At 39.0% G+C, this 22647-nt stretch overlaps 1 protein-coding gene across 4 annotated transcripts in view; it reads right to left on the bottom strand.

Moving 5' to 3' along the window:
- The window catches only part of LOC146505517 (SH3 and PX domain-containing protein 2A-like), a 62758-nt gene that overhangs the window by 28564 nt on the left and 11547 nt on the right, over nt 1-22647 (bottom strand). For 2 of the 4 annotated variants that reach the window (XM_085181952.1, XM_085181953.1), the window contains exons 3-6: nt 14230-14305; nt 13489-13565; nt 12652-12743; nt 5081-5112 (exon numbers count right to left, since the gene is read on the bottom strand). In XM_085181952.1, coding sequence (XP_085038078.1) covers nt 5081-5112; nt 12652-12743; nt 13489-13565; nt 14230-14305 — 277 coding nt within the window. The other 2 variants (XM_085181955.1, XM_085181954.1) reach the window with 2 other exon arrangements.

The raw sequence follows: 22647 nt of genomic DNA, 5'->3' as shown, positions 1-22647 counted from the left end.
TTTTAAAAATTAATTAATTAATTCATTTTTTGCGTTTTCTCTGTGTTTCTGCCAGGACCACAGGCAGGGCCACTCGCAGGTTGCTTCTGGGCCGCATTTGGCCCGCGGGCCGCCATTTGAATAGGCTTGCCATAGACAGTACAAAACATGGACGTAGCATCCAGATCAGAAAAATGAAGCTAGCATGAAGTTTGTTAAACCCACCTTCTATCCGAAAGCCACCAGATGGCGATAGTTGTAGTTGAAAAAAATGATTTCTGGTATTCTATAAGTTTATGAAATAAACAGTTGGCTCGACCTCTGTACACGTTTTATTTTTATGGGCGAGACATCATTTACAAAATAAGTCTATTTTGTAAACTTGGTTCATATAGTGTTTTAAAACTGAGGATTATGTCTGGTACAGTGTGCACAATGTGCGATTTCCCTGTCAGACCTACTGCTGCTCGTCACAACCGGAAACGTCAATCTTGAGGCATCTTTTATACTGTAAATGCTTTTTACATTAGGCCAAGTTTGACATAAAATCGTTCTTTTACTGAATAAGTTACATCAGTTTAATTCCAAGGAAAGGGAGGCAAATGAATGCCAATTTATATAAACTAGGAGGAATTAAACTGGAAATATATTTAATTTTTATTGACATTTATTTGTTTAAATAAAGTAAGCTAACTCCCAGTCCTATATTTTTAGTTTAGTTAACTCATTCAGGTATTACAGTTGGGAGGTGTGTGTATATGTATTTTCTTATATAACAGGTCGTTATATTTTCTTGTGTACCCTGCATGACCAGTGACGACCAAAAGCATTTATGAGCTTTGAAAAGTATTTCTTCTCAGCTTCCATCAGACATTAACCACTCTGTGTTTATCTCTGCTCTCTCCTATTTATACACGTGCTTCCTGCTCCCACCCTTCCACTCCCAAATGTCCCAACTCCATTCAACCCCCAACTCCACCCTCATTCTTCCGTCATCAGCTCCATCCAGGAATGATGACAGTTTGGAACTTCGCAATAATTCATCACCAACAGGAGGAAGCCAGAGAGTCTAGTCTACTCATTCTTTTTTTTCCCTAAAAAACGGTTTTCAGACTTTTCAAGCTTTTTGCTTGGTAACATGGTTGGCACAGGTCGTTATATTTTAGTGCCACATTTCTAACCCTGGGGTATCTTTGTAAGAGCAGAACCGTGTTGAGAAGATTTGGCAAAGTGCAGTGCCTTTGTTTGGCTCATCAGCAGCAGATGTGCAGCTGGATTAGAAAGGGACACAGAACTGCTGTTCAATGTAGTACAGATGTACTCATGTCATTGAATCAGTATGTGGCCCTAAGGGGAAAGAGGCAGACCACAAATAAATAGTACAGAAACATTCACCCAAATCATCTCAGTTAGACAGCCTTCACATTTCAGTTAGTAACTGCTGTATAGCTTCATCATCCTCACTTTTGTCTGCTGATTCTCGCAGTAAAGCGTAGCTCTGCAGTATAAAACTATTGGAGTTCCAAATATCTCATGATCCACTTGGTGAACACTGAAAGTCACGGTATGTTTATATTTGCTACACGGGTTTCTGCTTTTGAAAAAAATTGAATGAAAACTACAGGGCTGATGATCCGGAGGAATCAAACATATTTTTTGGAGGGGTTACTTCACTCTGTGTTGTTGCCTTTTTTGGCACAAAGCTACATTTCTTGAAAAACAAATGCACAAAAACAAGTGCTGATCATTGGAAAATATGAAATCACTGCCAGGCTGTGTATCATGTGAGCCGCATCTTTGTCCACATACGCATGATAACAACAGAACAGGGACCCACTCATGAAAACACTGCTCTACAGCACTACTAGAGGCAGTGTAAAACAACCCACAGTGCACCTTTAACTTCACTGGATGTTGCTGATATGAAAAAAAAGAGACTGGAATCAGACTCAAACCGCTAATTTAATGAGCGAGACTCCTCCACTTCATCAGGTTTTCCAGCAGAAAATCTGACGCCTGCACCACTGAACAACCAGAACGTAACGAAAAAGAAACATAATGGATCCTCGGTTTTACTTACACACAATCCTAATAAAAAGTATATATTTGCAATTTTTTTCCTCAACAGTATAGTCTTTGAAGAACTGTCACTAGTGATCAATTATCAGAAACCGTGCATCCTGTACTGTATCTGTTCTGTGCTGCAGGGGCCAGAGTTCAGGAGAAACGGAAAAAAATTCTACACCAAACTTAGAAATCTGTGCAAGAAATGAGCTGTTATATGAAAACAACTAATAAAAAAACATCTGTTTGATCGACATTTGATTTAAACCTTAACACATTTCATGTACTGCTTGACTCATAATTATGTACGACTGAACGAAAAGGCCCAGTATTCAATAGCTTGTCATTGACAGGGAAGCTTGCTGAAGCAGCGTACAGCTGTTAAAGTGGTTTGGAAGTCCTGATTTGCCTTAATGATTTCCTATGCCAGTTTAAAAATCACATCCATCTGCAAACACAAACAAACACACGGCCCTCTTGACCCACCCACCATCTGACTTGTTACCAGATTCCTTCCAACACGCGCACGCGTACACCCATGCATACTACATGTAGTATGTAAACTCCCTCACAGACACAACCTCGTCCACACATATGCACCCCCGTAGGTCCTCAGAGACCTGCAGCTCAAATAAAGACAGCAAGTCTGCACACATAAACACACTCACTGGGCCTTTGCGCAGCACTGACATGGTTTCCACTTGCCACGTAAACCTCCTCTCCTCTCCAGCTGCTTTTCACATGCACTACACCCTCGAGCGCTCCATTTCTTTCTTTCCTACTCAATTTCTATCTGTCTTCTGGTCAGCCAGCTCTCTTTCTGAACGCACATAAATACTAAATCTTTTAAGCTCCTGAATTTCGGCATCCTATGAGCACAGTAAGCAGCAGTTGATCCTGTTTCCTTTAGAGGTTCGCTTCTGACAGTGTGTCTCTTCACCTAACAGTGATTCATGCTGACCAGCTGAGTATCGGCAGTCAGCCCTGACAAATCCATTATACGCTAAAAAAAAATATGGCATGGCTTTCTTTGAATCTCGTGTAGATTGTTGCAGGGCTGTGATGCGGAATCAGTCACTGCTTCGATCTTGCAGGGCTCCAGAAGCGTGAGTCACAAACAAGAAATGAGATGTGGGTCTGAATTTTACTGAAAACACATGACAGATGAGATCCCCAGTTTATATAACACAATTTCCTTTCGCTACACTTCTTTTCACTACCCTCCATCTAGTATCAGCTCTACCAAAAAACACAAAAAGAGAAGAAGAACATTTTTTAAATCCCAACATAGCAAATGATGACAGAACCGTCACGAAGCCAAAGATGATAACAAAACAAAAGTGAATGATCATCTGAGTGTGCTGTTCCTGTTTTCTTCTCTTCCCAGGTAAACAGCGTTCCAAATCAAACCTCTAATCGCTCAAAGTTTTGTGGTGAGGGGTTACATTCTCTGTTTTAGGCAGGGGATCAGTAAACTCTTAAGGGAAACCTGCAACGTGTAATTATGGAATACATAAGCTGCAGCTACAGCAGAAATTCACCACAGACTCACTTATCTGCTGTCCTGCTTTGAAAGAGAAATATCCATCTTTAACCACTAATGTCCAGCATGGGGACTATACTGGGGGCTTCAAGATCAAGTATGGGGAGCTTAAAACAGTATGAATAACAAACCAGCATACGTACCAGATATAAAGTGTATTATTGTGCTTTGATTAATAAGACTTGAACCCAAAAAAAAATGTTTAAAATAAGAACAAATACATGCATATAATAAAGTCTGCAAAACAGATAAATTTTAGATCAAACTAAATTATTCCAAATAAAAAGGACAGCTACTATATGATAAAACTTTCCAGGCAACTGATATGAATATAACTGGAAGCCAATCTAATATCTTGCACAGACTGAATGCAGGCAACACGCACAGACACACACACACACACACAGCTGAAATAAGACAATTTTTTTCCATTCCAGTATGTAGCTGGAATTCACTGTTACATAAAGCCTCAATACCGTGGAACGCATAATGAAATTAGGCTGGGGTCTTATTTCGTTTGGTGACAATTCCAGTGCAGCTTTTCCTCAGAGTGGATCACCCACAGAAAATTAACTTCCTAGGAGCTTTTATAGCCCAGCTATGCCGTACGTAACTGCGGCAGACTGCAGGAAGGGATTGCCAAATCAACTTTACATCTGATTGCAGGACGAACGTGTAATTTGTAACGCGTGCGGGTATTCTGAGACTTCGAGCACGCAAGTGGATGCATGCACAAGAACTGGACAGCTGTTCACTAAAACTCCTCTCATGCTTTTCCTGCCACCTCCTACGCTCGTATCCCCATGCTCAGCTGAGTCACTCAGCACTCTAACACACAAAATATTAATGCAACGGCCTATTCTGGCAATGCAAATGCAGAGGCACAGACAGGTGGTCTCGCCCACATTACACTGTTTTCCTGACCATTTAATAATACCACAGGATTGTTTATGGCACCAGAGTCACACTCATGGCGGACAGTTTGAAAAAAGAAAACAACACATAATTCACAGCAGCACAACCAGAAATGTACATGTTATTTATTTAATAGTTTTATTTCTAAACTGCCCCAAACAGTTATCTTCATAACCAGCTAATCTGCAATTTATTTTCTTGATTAATTGAGAGATTCAGATTGTTTCGTCTCCAGAGAGACCTAAAACCAAATATAATCAATTTACTGTCACATGGGGCAATGAAAGGAAGCAAATTCTGCAAATAAAGAAGCAGAAAAAAAAATTGCTATCGAAGCTGAAAATATTAATATCATATATTTGCTGATACATTTAAATCTTTATCGTCTTACTGAGGTCATCTATCTTCTTAAGCCCCCACAAGAGATATCAATTTTTTTCCCATTATCAACAAACACCTAAGCCTAAGACTCCTTAAGACTTTGACAGGTAGAATCGCAGGAGTTGCCTTTTCTTTTAAATTTAAAGCGGTACAACTCTTTTAAAACCCATGAAAATTAAAATAAGGATATTTTCTTACCCGATTTACGTTTGCCAGAGCCTCCACAGTCTCTGCAAAAGAAACAACACCAGAGCAACATGGTCAGAATGAGTGTGTAAGCAAGAAAGGTCAGAGCATTTATATGACTGGTTACAGCTGAATCTTTGCCCGGGACCATCCAAGTACAGTTGGCACACAAGTACTAGCCAAACCCTCGCTGAGAATGCACGAAGAACTTGACCCACTACCAGTGGGAGGGAGACAGGGTGGGATACGTATGAGTGAGTCGCACATTAAGTGTGTCAAGGACAGCAACAAAGAACCCATCGGCCCTTTTAGCCAATGTGTGTATATTTCTGTTAAAAAGCCAGATATGTTGTACATGAGGGGGATGCAGCTGCCTCTATTTAACAGAACAGCATTTATTGACTTTACAACAGTATCATATCCCCCTTTAAGTCCCATTCATCTTAAGATGTGAAAGCATCTTTCTGTTCTGAACTATGAACTGTATAAAAAAAACACTGAAAGGAAGCGAGTTAGTGTCAATGAACCTGCTCTGTGCTTTGACACTCATGAAGGTCACAGAGCAGCGACTATCCCTTCACTGCACCCACGCTTACTGCTCTGCTCAAAACGCTGAGCTTAATCAGCAGAGATGAGATATTTATGTTTACTTTGTCAAAATACTATATGCACTTTTCCCACTCAGTGTACTGCAACTTGTGAAAACAGATGCAAAGTCTACCAAACAGAGTACCAAGCTGCAGGTAACAGCAATAGAAAATTTATGTGTTTAATTTACTCAAGTAAAGCATTTTTTTCTCTATTTTTTTTTAATGCAGAGCATGCGCTGTTGAATTTGTTAAAATGCTTTCCTGAACTGTTTGTGGTTTACTTTACGCGTTCTCTCAAAAAAATGAGCGTTGATTTGTGACAGCCACCTCGTATTACAACAGAACAGGTCATTAGCCTAATTTCCAATTGTCACCGTTGTTCGATTCAGCCTCTTTCACACTGATGGAAATTTGTCATTTAGAGACAGGCAATAAATAAATGATGAATAGTTTTTAATTAATTCATTATAGTGTTGTTGATTCAATTGGAGCGCTCATGCTTCATTAATTGCATGCAGGCACGCAAGTGATGGTACTTCACATAATTACGCCATTTAGTTTGATGGGAATTTGTTTATTAAGTGGAAATGCATAAACATTTCAGGCCAGACCATTTTAGGAAGTTCGGGCTGAGTGTTATGTCCTGGTTTAGTTAACTTGCAGAGAGAAAACACCGAGGAGAAGTTGAGTTTTGACACAGATGGGAGCAGACACCTGGCTCTATGGAGGGCCAGCAGCAGGACTGGAGCCACAGCCAGTTATGGATATGAGCACATGTTTGGATAAACCCTGTCCAACGTTTGCCAGGTTACAGTCTGTTCATCAATACTCTGTGTTTCATTGAACCAAGTTACCAAAAAAACCCTGCAATTTTCAAAGTAGATTATTTAACACTGCTGTACAAATAAGCTATTTCGCATTTGTTTTAGGGCAGCACGGTGGCACGGTGGTTAGCACTGTTGCCGCACAGCAAGAAGGTCCTGAGTTCAATTCCAACATCAGGCCGGGGTTTTTCTGTGTGGAGTTTGCATGTTCTCCCCGTGTTTGCGTGGGTTCCCTCCGGGTACTCCGGCTTCCTCCCACCGTCCAAAGACATGCAGCTTGTGGGGATAGGTTAATGGATAATCCAAATTGCCACTAGGTATGAATGTGAGTGCAAATGGTTGTCTGTCCCTGTGTGTTGGCCCTGCGACAGGCTGGCGACCTGTCCAGGGTGTACCCCGCCTCTCGCCCTATGACAGCTGGGATAGGCTCCAGCGACCCTGAAAAGGATAAGCGGAAGTGAATGGATGGATGGGCATTTGTTTTACATCTATATAATGAAATAATGTTAAAAAAAAAAATTTTTGTGATAAAATAATATTGGCACAATTTCTCTTTTTCCCCGATGAATGAGCAAAGTAAACACAGATAATTTATGAGACAATTATAATAATGAATTGCTTATAGATTGATTAAAAGATTAAATAATAGACTGACTAAACTGACACTGAAACAAAAAGGCCATGAACTGAATTTCGATGGCGTAAGAAAAATCATCAATCGTTTATGATGAGCAGCAATATAAATTTCATACCTTTCGATAAGATTGATGAACAGAACAAAAAACAAAGTTAAACTTTTCTGCCAAGCCACATAAACAAAGCTGTGGATTAATTAAAAAATGCATAGTCCAACTAACAATGGAAAACTTTAAAACCCCAACTTTATAAGGAAAACACATCTAGGGTTTAACAAGGGTCAGAGGTCAGAGGAGAATGGGCAGGCTGCTTTGAGCTCATAGAAAGACAACAGTCACTCAAGTAATCACTCGTCGCCACCAGTCTATGCAGAAGAGCATCTGTAAATGCAAAACCTTGAAGAAGAACAGGAGCAGAAAACTACACCGTGTGCAACTACTGTCTGCTAAGAACTCTAGACGGAGGCTACAATTCTCACAGAAATTGTACAATAGAAATGAGAAACATGTCGCCTGGTCTGATGAGACTCAATTTCTGCTGCAACATTCAGATAGTAGGGTCAGACTTTAATGTAAATAGCACGTAAAAAGCATGTATCAGCGATTTACACTGCTCATTGTGATGTAGGTCCATTTTCTTTGCACACTTTGGGTGCCTTAGTTGCAGTTGAGAATCCTTTAAATGCTCTATCTCAGCATGCTGACCACGTTCATCTATACAATCTACCGATCTTCTGATGGCTGCTTCAAGCAGAATAACACAAAGCTCAAATTATCCCAAACTGACTCTTGAACCTGACAATGAGTTCACTGCACTCAAACTCCAGATCTCAATCCAGCAGAACACCTTTGGCATGTGGTGGAATAGGAGGTTCACAACTGTGTAGTTGTGTAGCCAACAAATCTGCAGCAACTGTGTGATGCTATCATTTCAAGGATGGCCAAAATCTTCCATCTTTCCATCGCCTTGTTGATCCTGTGCCACAAACAACTGAGGCAATTCTGAAGGCAAAAGGGGCTCCAACCCAGTACTACGGAGATGTGGAAAGTGTGTGTTATTCCATTGGTTTCAGATTTTCCTATGTGTAAAATTGTTATAGATGTTAAATATTTCTTAATTATTTTAAAGATGTCTTCATTTGTTTTTATTTTGCCAAAATCTGCTTGGGCAGAGATGAAACTGAAGTAAGGCGGGGAAGAAAAATGGAGATAAAGGAGACTCTTGACATGCCCTGCTTGCTTGTGACCTGTAGCACAGAGGTGGAGTAATATCTCTCCCAAGAGGAGACTGAGCACACAGTCCTGGCTTTGTGTACTTTCCTCTTATCACCAGTAAAATCTAATAGGTGAGAGGAAGGCAAGGGGAGCGAAAATATGTCCAAATACTATTAAATGTTTAAGACTGTGCTTGTGTATTTAGAGGTAAATTTCAACCTCTAAATACACAAGAAGCTGAAAAATAGTCTTTTCAAGCCATAAAGCTTTAGTTTCATCATTCAGACCAGGACGCACATACAGTACAGGACACACGCACTAGCACTGAACACATCATTAAAAATTCAAACCCGTGAGAATCCATCTGAAGCTTGAGTTGGGAGTGACCATCTGTTTGCACATAACTGCAAACTCTTTGTAGGTGGGCCTATTACAAAAAAGGAATGTGTAAGATATTAGTGCTTTTTTCTCGCATTTTTCATCCAAGCCAGAGGACTGAGGTATCTGCCTTTCTTCAGCACACAGACACTTCTGCACGACCTCAGATTAACCTCTGCAGGAGTAACCTCGAGCTCCAGAGTCAATGGGTCGACATCATTGAACAGCAATCCATTACGATAGGGTTGTGATTTGCACATAATCTCTTACTACACCGTTTCTGTGCATATCCTGTAACGAAAAAAAAAAAAAAAAAGGTGGTGAGGTTGACTCAAATCCTCACAAAGGCACACACACTGCTGCAGTCAACCTCATGCGTACTGGCCCCAATCTCCAGCAAAGCTTGGCTATGATCACACACTGATGTCAGGTTAAAAGAATGTTAGTTTGACTGTGTATCAACCACTAATAACTCTCCTTGTGGTGAAACAATGATGTCGAATTAAGACTTAAGCTGTAAAGAACAACTGCGTTTCATATCTTTTTAAAATCCTTTGCCTTTTGTTGTATTAATCATGTTCTGTATATGCAACCTCAATGTGAGGGCTCACACTCCAGTTAAGTACAAAAAGTAAGCTGTCACGTGTGTTTTGGCTGAGATTAAGGTTAGGGTTTGGCATGTAACAACTATAATTAAGGTAAAGGAGGTTAGTCAGGACATTTTCTTCCCAAATTGCTTGTGTTTACATCCATATACATATATCAGGAAGAAAAGGGGCCACCGATTTTCTACAAAAACATTATATGTTTTGAACTGATGCTGCAAAAGTGATAAGAATTTAAACAAAATTCAACTATTTAACTGTTGAAAATGATTAACCTCCTTCATCTGTCATATGCATAGAAGTGACTAAATGAAGTTAAAGTTAAGATGGAAGACTGACCTTCAAAGTCGCACCTTATGGAGGCAATTTTGTTTCTTGCATCGCTGTTAGATTTTCTTTTCCTTTGCCAACAGAGCTTTTGCTCTGAATGATTGTGGATCATTAGCGTCATCTTGATTTTAATGATTTTCTAACTTCTGATACTAATTTTTCTTGGATATGATTGAAATTTGCAAATGTTCCAAAATTCTCGTACGAGTAATACTTGGATTATCTGACTGATCTGAATCATAACATCTTAATCTGAATTTGTTTAGAGCTTATGCATAATATAAGCTAAAATATAGTGTGCATGTGTAACTGTGATTGTGTCCTCTTGGTGACTTCTTATATTAGAACAGGACCACTTGGTTCAAAAAGAGAAATTTAAAATCAAATATCACTCTCTTTATTTTTTATTAACATTTGTTTTGTTAATATTTTAAATGTATTTTAAATGCTTCATTGTATGCTGATTTCTTCATAATCCAGGCCAAAACTAGCTTGTCAATGAACAAAGTGCAAGTTTTCTGTGTTGAAGCTAGTTTTATTTTTATTTATTTATTATTTTTCTTTTATATAAATGAAAGAACAAATACAACAGAACAGGTGGTGTATCTCGTCTCCTTTTTGTTGTTTTCCCTCTTGATTGAATCAGGATAGTTTCCAAGCTCTTTGGCTAACAAAAAGAAAAAAGAAAAGAAAAATGAGATGGTGTGGTGTAAACTTAATTTGTCTGTATGAAAGGTAAAATGTTATTTTAAATTGACATTATGGGCATATGTGCCTGTTAACTAGATTTAATTATACTTCACAACACTCCCGTAGATGCTGGCCTCAGAGGTGGGAGTCCTGAAAACATTTCCCCTCGGAGGTTAATAAACTGGAACTTACTGCAGTCACACTGCAGATACAGCCCATAGATAGTTTTCACTAAACAGCAATAATACAGAGGCTGGCAGAGAATGCATTATCTCCAGCAAAACACCTTAAAGCTAACTGATGTCAAAATGAGTTAAACTGCTGTGTTTCAAACAGCAGAAACATCCACTTTCAACTCTGCATCACTGTAAAACACAGAAGTGTTCAAAGACTGATGACTAAAACTCTGAATTTTAATTTTATATTTAGCCGCTGGCATTCATTCTCAAAAAGGAACTCTAACGTCAAAACGTCTTCTTATCACAACCTAATTTGGACTCCAGGATGTAAGATGATTTGTAAGACTACTAAAAAAAACAACAACATGTTTTTATTATACAAATGTATAACATCTGCCTCTCCAAATTTGTCTCAAAGCTTCTCTGAAAGTTCCCCTTTCTTGTGAAATATACAGTGGCTCTCGGCCATTAACCGTCTGGAAATATTTTAAAAGAGGATATCATAATTTGAACGAATTGGGCGAAAGCACTGTAAGAATCCCTTTTGTTTAATTGCCTTTCAACCACTCACTGAAAAATCATTTTTAGTGATTTCCTAACAATAAGAAATATTCAGATGTCTAATCAAGAAGAAGTATCAACATATTAGTTAATCCTTTTCGATGGCATTGTTAATAAACCGAAGGCATAAACACAGGTGAGATGAGTTTTTTCTCATTAAATCTGCCTTTTTTCTAACTTTCCATATAGCCAAACACAGCTTTATAGATAGATCGATAGAGCGATAGATAGAGATATGTAGTGTCTTTTAGTGTCTTTACTCAAAAGATTGCAAGGCTTACTTCACCAATATTCTACACATTTAATTATCAATATAAATCTAATAACCCAATCAAAAACTGAACGCAGACTGAGGCATGCATTTATGATGGATGAGGCACCATCTTTCATTCACCCAAATTCTATAGAAACGTCTTGTAATTTTTAGCCAATCATGTGGCTCCCTCTTGTGACAAGCAAAACCGTACCTGTTTTTTTTTTTTTTTTTCCTGTGCAGTGACCACTGTTGAACGTTAGATGGCAGTAGCATCAACAGGCTTGGACATAAGCAACAGTGCATCTCTATCGAGGCTGTTTGCAGGGCATGTTTGAACCGTGTGGAAGGAAATGTCATGACAGGACCAATTTTCTAGGTTGATTGGACGCATTTTTAATTGCTTTCATGAGCTCTTTCATCTATTTCATTGTGTTTCAGTGAGTGTGAGTGAAGCTCTATTAAATCTACAGGCAAGGTTTTTCGTTTCTCAAATAAACACTTCTATAACTATTATTTGTACTTAAATAAATTAGCCAAACAGGACAGCAGAATGGTTCTTTTACATTTTTAACATATTAAACATTTAGAAAAACTATTTGTTTCACAGCTGGGTGTTAAATATCATAATTTTAGAGCATAAAAAGAACATATTTTCTGTGAATTGCCCAGACCACCCCAGGAGTAAAAAAACAACTTGGGTGGCGGGTATTATACTTTAAGATATCAATTTGAGCTACGCTGGACTGTCTCTGAGATTAAGGGAGGCTCTCACTTTGAAGTGAGATTAACATGCAGGGGTATTAGAGGTTAGAGGTGATGGGCCCACATTGCTGATAAAAATTAATATCCCAGACATATGACTGAACATAAATCTAACGGAAAGAACAAAATGTAGACAATGAGTGATATTGCAGCCAGGCCGGATTTACTCCCACTCTGACTTTGAACTGAGTATGATAAATGGCTCGCCTGAGAGCCTTATCTGCCCTGAGGCTTGAACTCCGACACGCTGTCGTTACACTGCTGATCCTTCCCCATTTGTTCTGGCATCAGGTGTCACCTCCAAGAAATCATTATTAATAAAAAGCAGGGCTTCTCAGAGCCAGATCAATCAGTCATCCCTGACAAAGCAAAGCCTCTGGATCAGGATGGGTCAGCACGAATTAAAGGCAGCTGCTGAGCCACACACATTCAGTTTGCTTCCGTGTCCAATGTTCACATCCCACCAGAGGGCAATGTTTGGCATCTAACAGCTCATGCATACAATGCCAATGCTCAATAACAGCTTGTGATTTCTAGCACATAGTTATAGTTACTCACTCTGTGGGAGGGTTGAGGTCTTCTGACTTAGTCTCAAAGAACTGAAGGACCTCCTCACTTTGGGAAATGTGGGTGGGAAGTTTCATCAGAGCCTAGGAGAGAGAAGGGTGGGAGAAAGCTACTGATTGCAATAAAAACAATAAAAGGTCACACTAAGGTGTGTCAGTTTGGACTGAGTAACTGGTTTATAACACTTAGTCACTACCCAGTCAGATGAGAAAACCAGGCAGAGATGTGGAGGGTGTACAAGGGAAGGAAGAAGGCTCTGAGCAGAGAGAGAGGGTTAAAACAAAGAGAAAAACACAGACCTCAGTTTGATTGAAATTAAAAAGACACCCTAATGTAATCTGTATTTACAAGAAAGCTGTGTGCTTTCATTCATTCATTTCAGGTCCAATAAATGAGAAACTGCTGCCACACTTGGCAACACACCTGCCCCACATTCCCATCTGTGGGCTAATAAGCATAAGAGGATCAGGTAGCTATCTGCACTCATTGCTACAATTAAAGTCTGCTGATTCATTCTTAGTCTCTCTTTTGTTTTTACCCCTGCGTGCCCCCGTTTCCCTCGTTTCCTTCATATGCTGCCTATTTACATTGGTGACAGGAAATGACAAGCACAGAGAGCAGTTGCTTTCCTGTTGAGGCTGGTGGAGGGGAGATAAATGTTGAGGCCATGAAAAAAACTGTGGTAAATGTTCAGAGGGTAGAGCACTGACAGGGATAAAGCACTCTTCCAAACAACATATAAATTAAAAATGAGTAGTCTCTTCAATAAGAGATGCATTGTGCTGCACACAAGTTGAGAAACAGTGAGGCATGCAGCTTTTGTCTTACTTTGCAGTAATTATCCAGGTGCTTCAGCCTTCTGACGGCTACATCTCTTATGTGACTGCGGCGAAATAAGACTTTACCTGAGGAAAAGCAGAGCACTGTCAGGTGTATGTAACAAAAAACACAAAAAATATTATGATTAAATGCTTAAAAATCATGCTATGATTTAGGCTTAGACATTTATAAAAGCCCAGCACGATCCCTTTCCAGCTCAGCTGGTACTGACACTGAGATATAAAATTCCAACCAACATATGGAGAACTTCTCTGGAGCTGATTGCTCTCAACTAGTGGGACTAATGTGAGGCAATTGGATCCACTTTTCCGCTTTTTCCCATTTCCTAATTTCTAACTCTTATGAGACTGAGAGCATGAAGCCTACTAAATAGAAAAATAATGCAAACCATTTGGGGGTTTAAAGGAATACAGTTCACACCATGGTGGGCTTACAGAGATCAGAACGGCACTGGGCAGACTTGAGCAGCAGACCTTGTCTAACAAAGGATCTCTTCACGGCTCTCCTCTGCTCTGGCCCACAATGAGTTTATCAGATTAGACAAATCCCTTTCTGCTAGCCTCCTACTGAGATGGCTGACCACAAAATGATTTGGCCCGGATGGAGAATGGAAGCCAATAAAACAAAGCAATGTGGTAGGCGATGCTATGGAGTGTGTAGGAGGAACAACAAAATGTCTAATAAGACAACACTGACAGTGCTGAGTGTGTGCACACTGAGTTTAATCACCTGGCAAAAAAGGAATTATTCTCTTTTTGGGGTCTTTTTGTCCTCCGTCAATTGGAAATTTGTCAAGGATTCGCATCTGCAAAAAAGAAAACAAATTAAGAAATAAAAATGAAAATGTAACACGAACATTAATTGTGGAGCAAAACTTTTTAAGAAATCCCCCTTTCTAATACAACAAAGACATGAAAGGCAAGCAATTATAATCATGTAAATACTTGATGGCAAAAAAAAAAATCAAACAAACTGTCAATTATCTATCGCGAGTGAATCAGAGTTTAAAGTGGAGTAATCTGTGATGAGATATAGGAAAAGGGGGTCTGAAAATTCTCCAGCAACAACTGACCATTTTGTAACAGTTCATGAGTTCAACACAGAGTATAATTATATATCATTTGAAAAACCATTTAAAGTGCAAACCATTTCACTTTGATAGCTGGGGCAGCAGGCAAGGTTACATCACCCTCTTATTTGAAAAAAAAAAAAAAAAACCTCACAAGGAAGCCACTTAAGCAGCTTAAAAAGCCATCAGGGTGCATAACAGGCACTTTGATGTTGACACTTGATACATATATCTATTTACAGCATCAATCTCTCGAGAGATTAAGCAGGGAGCGAAACAGAGCTAAACAATGAAAAACAACTCTTTTACAATAAAGATTTCCTTCTAAGGGTAGCTGTCCCTAACAGTTTCAACATGTTTCTCCTTGGATACGCATATTTTGTATTTGGTGAAGTTTTGATGAGTGCTGAAAAAAAACAAACATGCATCGCATGTGTGTTACATACTACAAACAAGAGTAGGTATGTATTTTGCTGCAGAAGGACGTGGTTTTTGTTATTTTGCCTGTTTACACTACCACAGTGAATTTTAAATTAACCAGTCAGTATGTGATTGGAGTCCAGGCATTCGGCTTTAATTCAAAGGGTTTCAATAAGAAGTTTACATTAAATATTTAAAAAACTGCAACGCTTTTTAAACCCAGTCCCAAATCTCCAGAGGCACAAAAGAAGGATTGTTTTTAAAGCCTGGATGAATATCTCCTGCCTGAAGTCTACCCCAGTCTAACCCTAGTAAATGTGGGTTCTTCTTTATACTCTGCCAGGCTTTTTCTCCAGCCACCTGCAGTTTCTGTTTGTGGATGTTTGCCTTTAGTTATGCATTTACTGAAAAACATGTTCATCTGGGTTGAGATCGCATTACTGGCTGAATCTGGTCACTTTTGGGCTGCTTTTGCTTTTGCACCATATGGCTGAAACTGAGCAGAGAGTATATCCCTGTACACTTCAGAATTCACCCTGCTGCTTCTATTGGCAGTCACATCATCAGTGAACGCAGTGGGAACCATATATGGCAATGTCTTATTTCTCCACCGTTTTTGACAGATGATGTCGTATGCTTCACATCATGAGGTGTTTCTTTCCTTCTCCATACTTTTGTCTTGCCATCATTCACTTTGGTACAAGTTAACCTTGGTTTCATGGGTCCAAAGCAGTGCAGAGTCTTTTATGTTCATTTTCTGGCAACGTCTAATCTGGCCCTCTTGTTCTTGAGTGTAACCAGTTGTTTGCACCTTATTGTAAACATTCATGAAGGCGTCTCTCGATTGCAGACTTTTCAGACAATGATACACCTACCATCTTGATTTCTTGACTTGGTTACATGTTCTAAAGTTGTTTTTCTAAACCATGGAAATAATTCTGTCAACATGCACTTTAGCTGTCCTCTATGGTCTTTCAAGCCTTTTGGTACTGCTGAGTTGGCAGCTTGATTCATTCTTTAAAGAATGCACCAGACTGTTGACTTGGCCACTCAAAGTTTTTGCCATCTTTCTGAAAGGTTTATTTTTGTTTTTCAGCCAAACCATGGGCTCCTTCACTTGCATGGACCTCATATTTAAAATTACAGTGGAAAGCCATAAATACAAAGCCCATAAATTCCTTTGCCCCCAAAAAACAATGGAACAGGCCTCACTTGGCCAGGAAACTACTGGTCAGTCAACTGTCCAATTGCGTTTGAGCCTCTGGGTATAAAATGGGTGTACTAACCTTAACAGTTCTAAACAGTTAATGCAAAATGTATGTAAAAATCCTTGAATAAAAGCTGACTGTCTGAACTTTCATCACATACTGACTGCCTGATTTAAAAAATCCATTGTGATGTGGTACTTTCAAAAAGAAAATATGTCTTTGTCGAACAAATAATGGACCCTAACTGTAGTATCGTCTTTGTATTCACATGAGAGCATCTTACAGTAACAGGTTTAAGATTTAGATGTAACCACGCCTTATTTTTCCCTCCCTTGCCTTGTTCCAGATGTGCTTTACCAGCAAATTCTGTGAGTATCAAGCTGAAGCACACTCAACTGGGAGGAGAAGGAAAAGTCTCAGTTTAAACTGAGCCAAAAAGAAACCAGGTGGACAAACAGAATCAGGCTTGGAGGTTAAAGTTGGATCCAGTCTGTCTGGGTCTGTGGGAGTTGTTTGTAGGACTTGTGCAGCAAGAGGTGGTTTGGTTTGATGTTGTGGTTCTTTCGTTTCCACTTTAATCTGCTGGCTATGCTGAATCTAAAAATTTCTCCCAGGGCATAGCATGTTCCCCCCTCTCCCCCAAACTACAGACTGCTAACAAGAAATGTTTTCCTTTGAAATGGACAGTCATCATTATTGTGTTTTAAGGGCAAAGCAAAGTGCAGAGTATAAAGAATCGTCCTGGTTAACCACACCTGCACATAGCCATGGTAAAATTTCTGAACTTACGGTGATTACAGTCTAATGCCGAGAAGGCACGACATCAAATATGTATGTAAACCAGACTGTGTTCTTTAGGATGCTGTGGCAATAACATAACTTTACAGGCTAGGTTGTAATTCAAATCCCAGTAGTTATAACAACCATATTGTTTATTTGATACACAAAGCTACACGCTCATCATGTTATCAGGCTTACAGCTGGATGTAGCTGTGTACTCCCTCTAATACAGGAGTGTTCACTCAACACTTGTAAGAAACTGCCACAGCTTGTCATTTGGGAGTGAGGATGACATCACTACTGGAGATCTACGTGGCAACACTCACAGCTCCATGGGACAATTTGGAACAAAAATCTGATTGAAAACACTCCTCATATTTTGTTTACCTTTAATTCAGAGGCTTTGGGGAGCAGAGATGGTGTAATTAATCTATATTTCTATCCTACGCTCTGCCCAGGAAACTGCAGTGTATTTAAGTTGTAGCGTTAACACTGGGGAATGTCTATCAGGCAACAGGTGCTATGATGTAATGACATGTCCTGTCTTTTTCCACACTGTTTGGTAATCAGTGTTGTGAATAAATACCAGGGGAAGGAACTGCAATAAAATGTCAATCATCAAACATATCTTTATTTTGTCACAATGATGTGAATTATGGTGACTGGAAAAAAACAGAAATAGCTTCTAGTAAACTGTAATGATAATCTCTTGAGCCATTTAAAAATAACTGAGCTCACAGGCGAAAGGGAGAAGAAAAGGACACAGACAATGAGCTGTAACAGAAGACAAAGAAACTGGTCTGATTTCAATGCTGGGGTGTGTTTTGACATCTTCTTGGCAGTTGTCTACTGCAGCGAGATCATGGTGCAACACCCTTTTGGATAGAGTAACTTAAGAGAATAACAATTTACTACAGTCATATTAAATTCATTCATTTCATTCATTTATTTGTTCATTTCAGGCACAACAAAAATACATATATTAAATATAAAGTGCACAAAACAAAAAACAAAAAATTACCTGAAAAGGAGTGGGACGAAGAAAACTTATTAAATCCCATTAAATCCCTATACTCACTCATCAACAAAAAACAATAAGCTTCCCACAGCTACGCCCATCGTTGCAACCAAACAAACCATCAACAGCCCCGGGCACCTGCAAGCATCTCAATGGCAGCTCGCAACAACAAATAGAACCTTCATAACAGAATACAGAATATATATTAATTATAAATTGCGTTACCACAGGTAACAGGCAATAATAATTACATAGTGACAAACACACATACATATACATACATACATATATATCTACACACACATGTACATACATATGCACACACTTTTTTTTTTTTTTTTTTTTGAATCCATACCAGCAATGGTAAGAGAACAAACATTACAGAGCACACTATAACCATCATTGAGTATACTGTGACCAAACAAACTGTTTGTAGAGGAATTTAAATCTATGAATATTTTTGCATTGTTTCAATTGTAAACTCAGACTGTTCCAGATTTTCACACCACGTACAGACACACAAAAACCTTTACGGGTTGTTCGAGTTCTGGGTAATTTGAATTCTCCGAAGCCTCTCACATTATAAACCCTTTCTCGAATTTCAAATATAATTTGTAAATTTGCAGGTAGAAGTTTATTAAAGGCTTTGTATAAGATTATGGATGTATTGTAATTAACCAGATCCTGGAATTTAAGTAACTTTGCCTGAAGAAAGAGTTTGTGAGTATGATCTAGATAACCAGCCTTGTGAATAATACGCAGTGCTCGTTTCTGTACTGTGACTAATGGATTAGTTGTATTTTTATATGTGTTTCCCCACACTTCCACACAATATGTAAAATATGGAAGAACCAGGGTACAGTACAGAGTACGAAGTGCATCTTTATCAAGGTATGGTTTCACTTTGTTCAAAACTGCGAGGCTTCTGGAAATTTTGGTTTTTATGTGTCTGACGTGGGGTTTCCATGAAATATTTCAAAGAAATCTACGAATTCCTATGAAACACCCCATGATTAAGTAGCAATGACTTAAAGAAATCATTTTCTATGTGACAGTCTCTCACAAGATTTTGGAGGAATGGCCCGCACTTCTTTACAACGTTGCTTCAGTTCATGCCTAGTTCTCTTAAGGTCCTGCCACAACATTTTAAGGTTGAGGTCTGGACTTTTTCTGAACCATTGCAACACCTTGATTCTTTTCTTTTCCAACCATTCTTTTGCTGCCTGGCATCATTGTGCTATTGTAGGACCCAGTTTCAATAAAGCTTTGGCTATTGGACAGATCGTCTCACATCGGACTTTGAAATACTTTGCAGTCACTGAGTCATCAATGAACTCCTCTGTGTAACAATGTACCCTGGTCTTGTGGCTTCAAAACAAGCCCAAATAATCACCCTTCCCCCACCATGCTTGACAGTCGTTTAAGGTGCTGATATGCTTTGTTTTGTTATCACGATCTCATCTGTCCACAGGACAGTGTTCAACAAGACCTGTTTGTTCAGATGCACATTTCCATGACAAAACCAAAGCGCTCACATTCTTTAAAGCAAAAGATTATTTCTCCTGACAGCTCTTTGGAACAAGCCAAACTTGTTCATATGCGTTCCTGTTTTAACTGCACTGTTGTAAACTTTAGCATTTAAAATGCACCTGATGCCTATAGAGTCTCAGATGTAGCTCTTGGGTTTGCAGTTTCTCTGAGCATTGCACTGGCTGATCATGGGGTGAACTTGCTGCAACATCGAGTCCTGCTCCAGAAGAAGCAACATGAAATGACTACAAGCTTGCAGATGAAAAATTGGGTGGTGTGGAACAAGATTTATATAGTTTAACCAAAACTATAATAAAAACTAAAAATACATGTGAAAAAACATTTCAGTTAACTCAAAATAAAAATGAGACTTTTTTTTTAAACTTAACTGAAACAATTTTTTGTGAACTTTGGAAAATAACTAAAGTAAATAAAATTTGCCTGATGAGGTTTTGAAAGACATGCTTATTCAGACTCTGGATTTCTACAATACTATGACACACTATCAGTTAACTGCTTAAAAAAAGTTATGTGTTTTTATTGTAATACCCTTACTAATTTCCTAAAAGAAACTAAACATTCTCAAACAATAAAAAATAGGCTCATGCCGAAAGGCAGTCGGTTTCCAAAGACTCGGTAATGTACATTGCCAAAAAGGTTTTGGTTTCTTCCTCATTCCTTTAGTAATCCGCCATTCATGACAACCATTTGAACAAAGTTGTTTTTATTGTATTATGGCCTATCGTTAAATACAAAACTACTAAATGTGTCGTTGCTTTGAGTGTCAGCAATAGTAATGGTAGCCTGTAGCTGTCTGAAGGCTTTAGTTCACCAGAAGTGAAGCCTTCAGACAGCTACAGTCACTGAATAGAACCATCGGACTGTTCTATGGTGTTGGTGTCTTTTGGAGCATTTTTAAAGAAATTATCTAACAAATATCAAAGCTTGCTGTGTAGTCAATCATAACAACAGCCCATCAAAGAGCTATTCACCGAGGTAAAATAAAGTATCTTATTTGCAACTTGCTATTAATTAGAAGGTCTATATCTGTGTGACTTATAAATCCAGTTTATAAATGCATGTCATTAATCAGGCTTGCCAATATAGCTCTAAAATACCAAATGGTGCATCCTTAATAATGCTTTATACCATATTATTGTGCCTTTGCCAATTCCACATCTTAGTTTTGGTTCTCATTAACGTAGTTAATCTGGGTAATGTAGTTTTATCACATTTAGTCTATTTGTGTCTTAGGTGTCTCCTTGTCTTTTCCTACCAGGTGTTTCTCAGTTCTTGTCACTTCCTGCTTTTAGTATTACAACAAATAGGATAGGGCTACATTAACAGCTGCTACACTTCCAAGTCTCATTTCAAGGAGAAATCTTGGTTATGTAGGTTACAGAGAGAGAGGTGGGGGGGGGGGGGGGGGGGTAAAACCAAGGTAAAAAGATCTAACTCTTGTCATTATGCTACACTATTACAATGCTAAATTGTTGCTGCATCATATTAAATAACCTTTAAATAAAGGCCATTCTGAACGTGTGATACCAATGTTGGAGAAAAATAACCCTTCAAAGCTTTTAAAGTCCTGATTCATGTCAGGAATGTAGGACAGAGAAATGATAATGTAGACAGGGTAGAGCTCACTGCTGGCCTAGTCACTCAATCCCAAAATAATGACAACTAAGGGATTTTGGAGAGGTTTCTGTCTAAAAGGAACCAGGCCAGCTTGCACACGCCACAAACCCCCCTGTGGAATGCTGTGACCCATGCGACCTATACGCTGTGGTTTAAGGGTGTGTGTGGAGGGGGAGACCACACTCGCTTGACACACTGACCAAATCTGCTCACGTCAAACATGTGCAGGTCAAAAACATTTCCCTTTGACAACAGAAACAGTGCTTGATGAAATTCAGGCTCAGCAATCTTCTAGCATAGAAACAAATGTCTCTAAACCAAGAAATCAATGTGCTTAACCCTGCACACGCATTACAAAGAGTGCGCTTCACTTTACGTCAGCAGAAAAGACAAAGGGGGGAGGAATCAGATAAAAAAGGAGACGGGATCCTGGTAATTTATGATAACTGCTTCCCAAAGGAGCAGTTATGAACTATCTTAAGTGTGCTGGAGAGGTTTGAAACTTCAGCAGTGAGTGCATTTTTGGATGTCAAATTGGCAGTAAAAGAGAATACTTCATCTTTAAAATACAATCAGCCAAACAGCTTGTTGATGACAATGATTTGTATATAGCCAGCTTTAAATTACTAAAATGATTTTAGACACGGTATGAAAAATTGATTAAAAAGGCGTTTCTTGTTCTGTGACCTTATTTAGCTTTTCAATTTGAATTCATGGTTATCTGATGAGATCATGGTCACATTTGCTCCCCCTCTTTTCAGCTTCTTGCGAACACAAAACACGCAATTGTGCTACGAAAAGAGAGCAACTGTGAAGAGTTTGGAAAAGACTGTAGGTGTCAGTTGGCAGACACACAAAAAAGCTCAAACTCATTTGAGAATTGAGTATTGGAAAATTCAGACGACAACGAAACCTTTATTGTTCCAAATTATTGCTTCTGAGGCATCCAATAGCTGTCTTATCTTATTGTCTTATATCTTTAAAGTCAGGGTGACAAAATTGTTCTTTACCACAACCCCCAACCTACAAGAGCCTCCCTTTTGAATCGATTGCATTTTGGGACTGGCCTTACTGCATTACTTAAGCTGCATAGTCCTTTAGTATTCTTGCTGACTTCAATTCTAAAAATGTATTAAGCAATCCATACTATATGCAACATATATACAGACAAATGCCTTAAACCTAATCATTCTGTATTGACAGCTGCAGACGGTTATTCTTCATGATTACCACAACCAGACAAACATACCCTGGCAGCAGAGATCCATGCACAAGACTAATGTTTACAAAGACAGGAGAGGAGGTCTGTTTCAGTCAAACAGACCAGGGCAGACTTTTCCTGGCTATTAGCAAGAGACAGGAGAACAAAGGGTTTCCTACAGCCAGCCCACCAGAGCCAAAGTGCTTTACTGCACTTTGAGAGGGCCATTGGAGAAGGTCCACAGACAGCCTTTTACAAGAAAAGGACTTAATGCACTCATTTA

The sequence above is a fragment of the Neolamprologus multifasciatus genome, chromosome 13 (genome assembly GCF_963576455.1).
Source record: "Neolamprologus multifasciatus chromosome 13, fNeoMul1.2, whole genome shotgun sequence".
Lineage (NCBI taxonomy): Eukaryota > Metazoa > Chordata > Actinopteri > Cichliformes > Cichlidae > Neolamprologus > Neolamprologus multifasciatus.
Note: the sequence above shows the minus strand (reverse complement) of the source record. Positions and strands in the feature narration are given on the sequence as shown.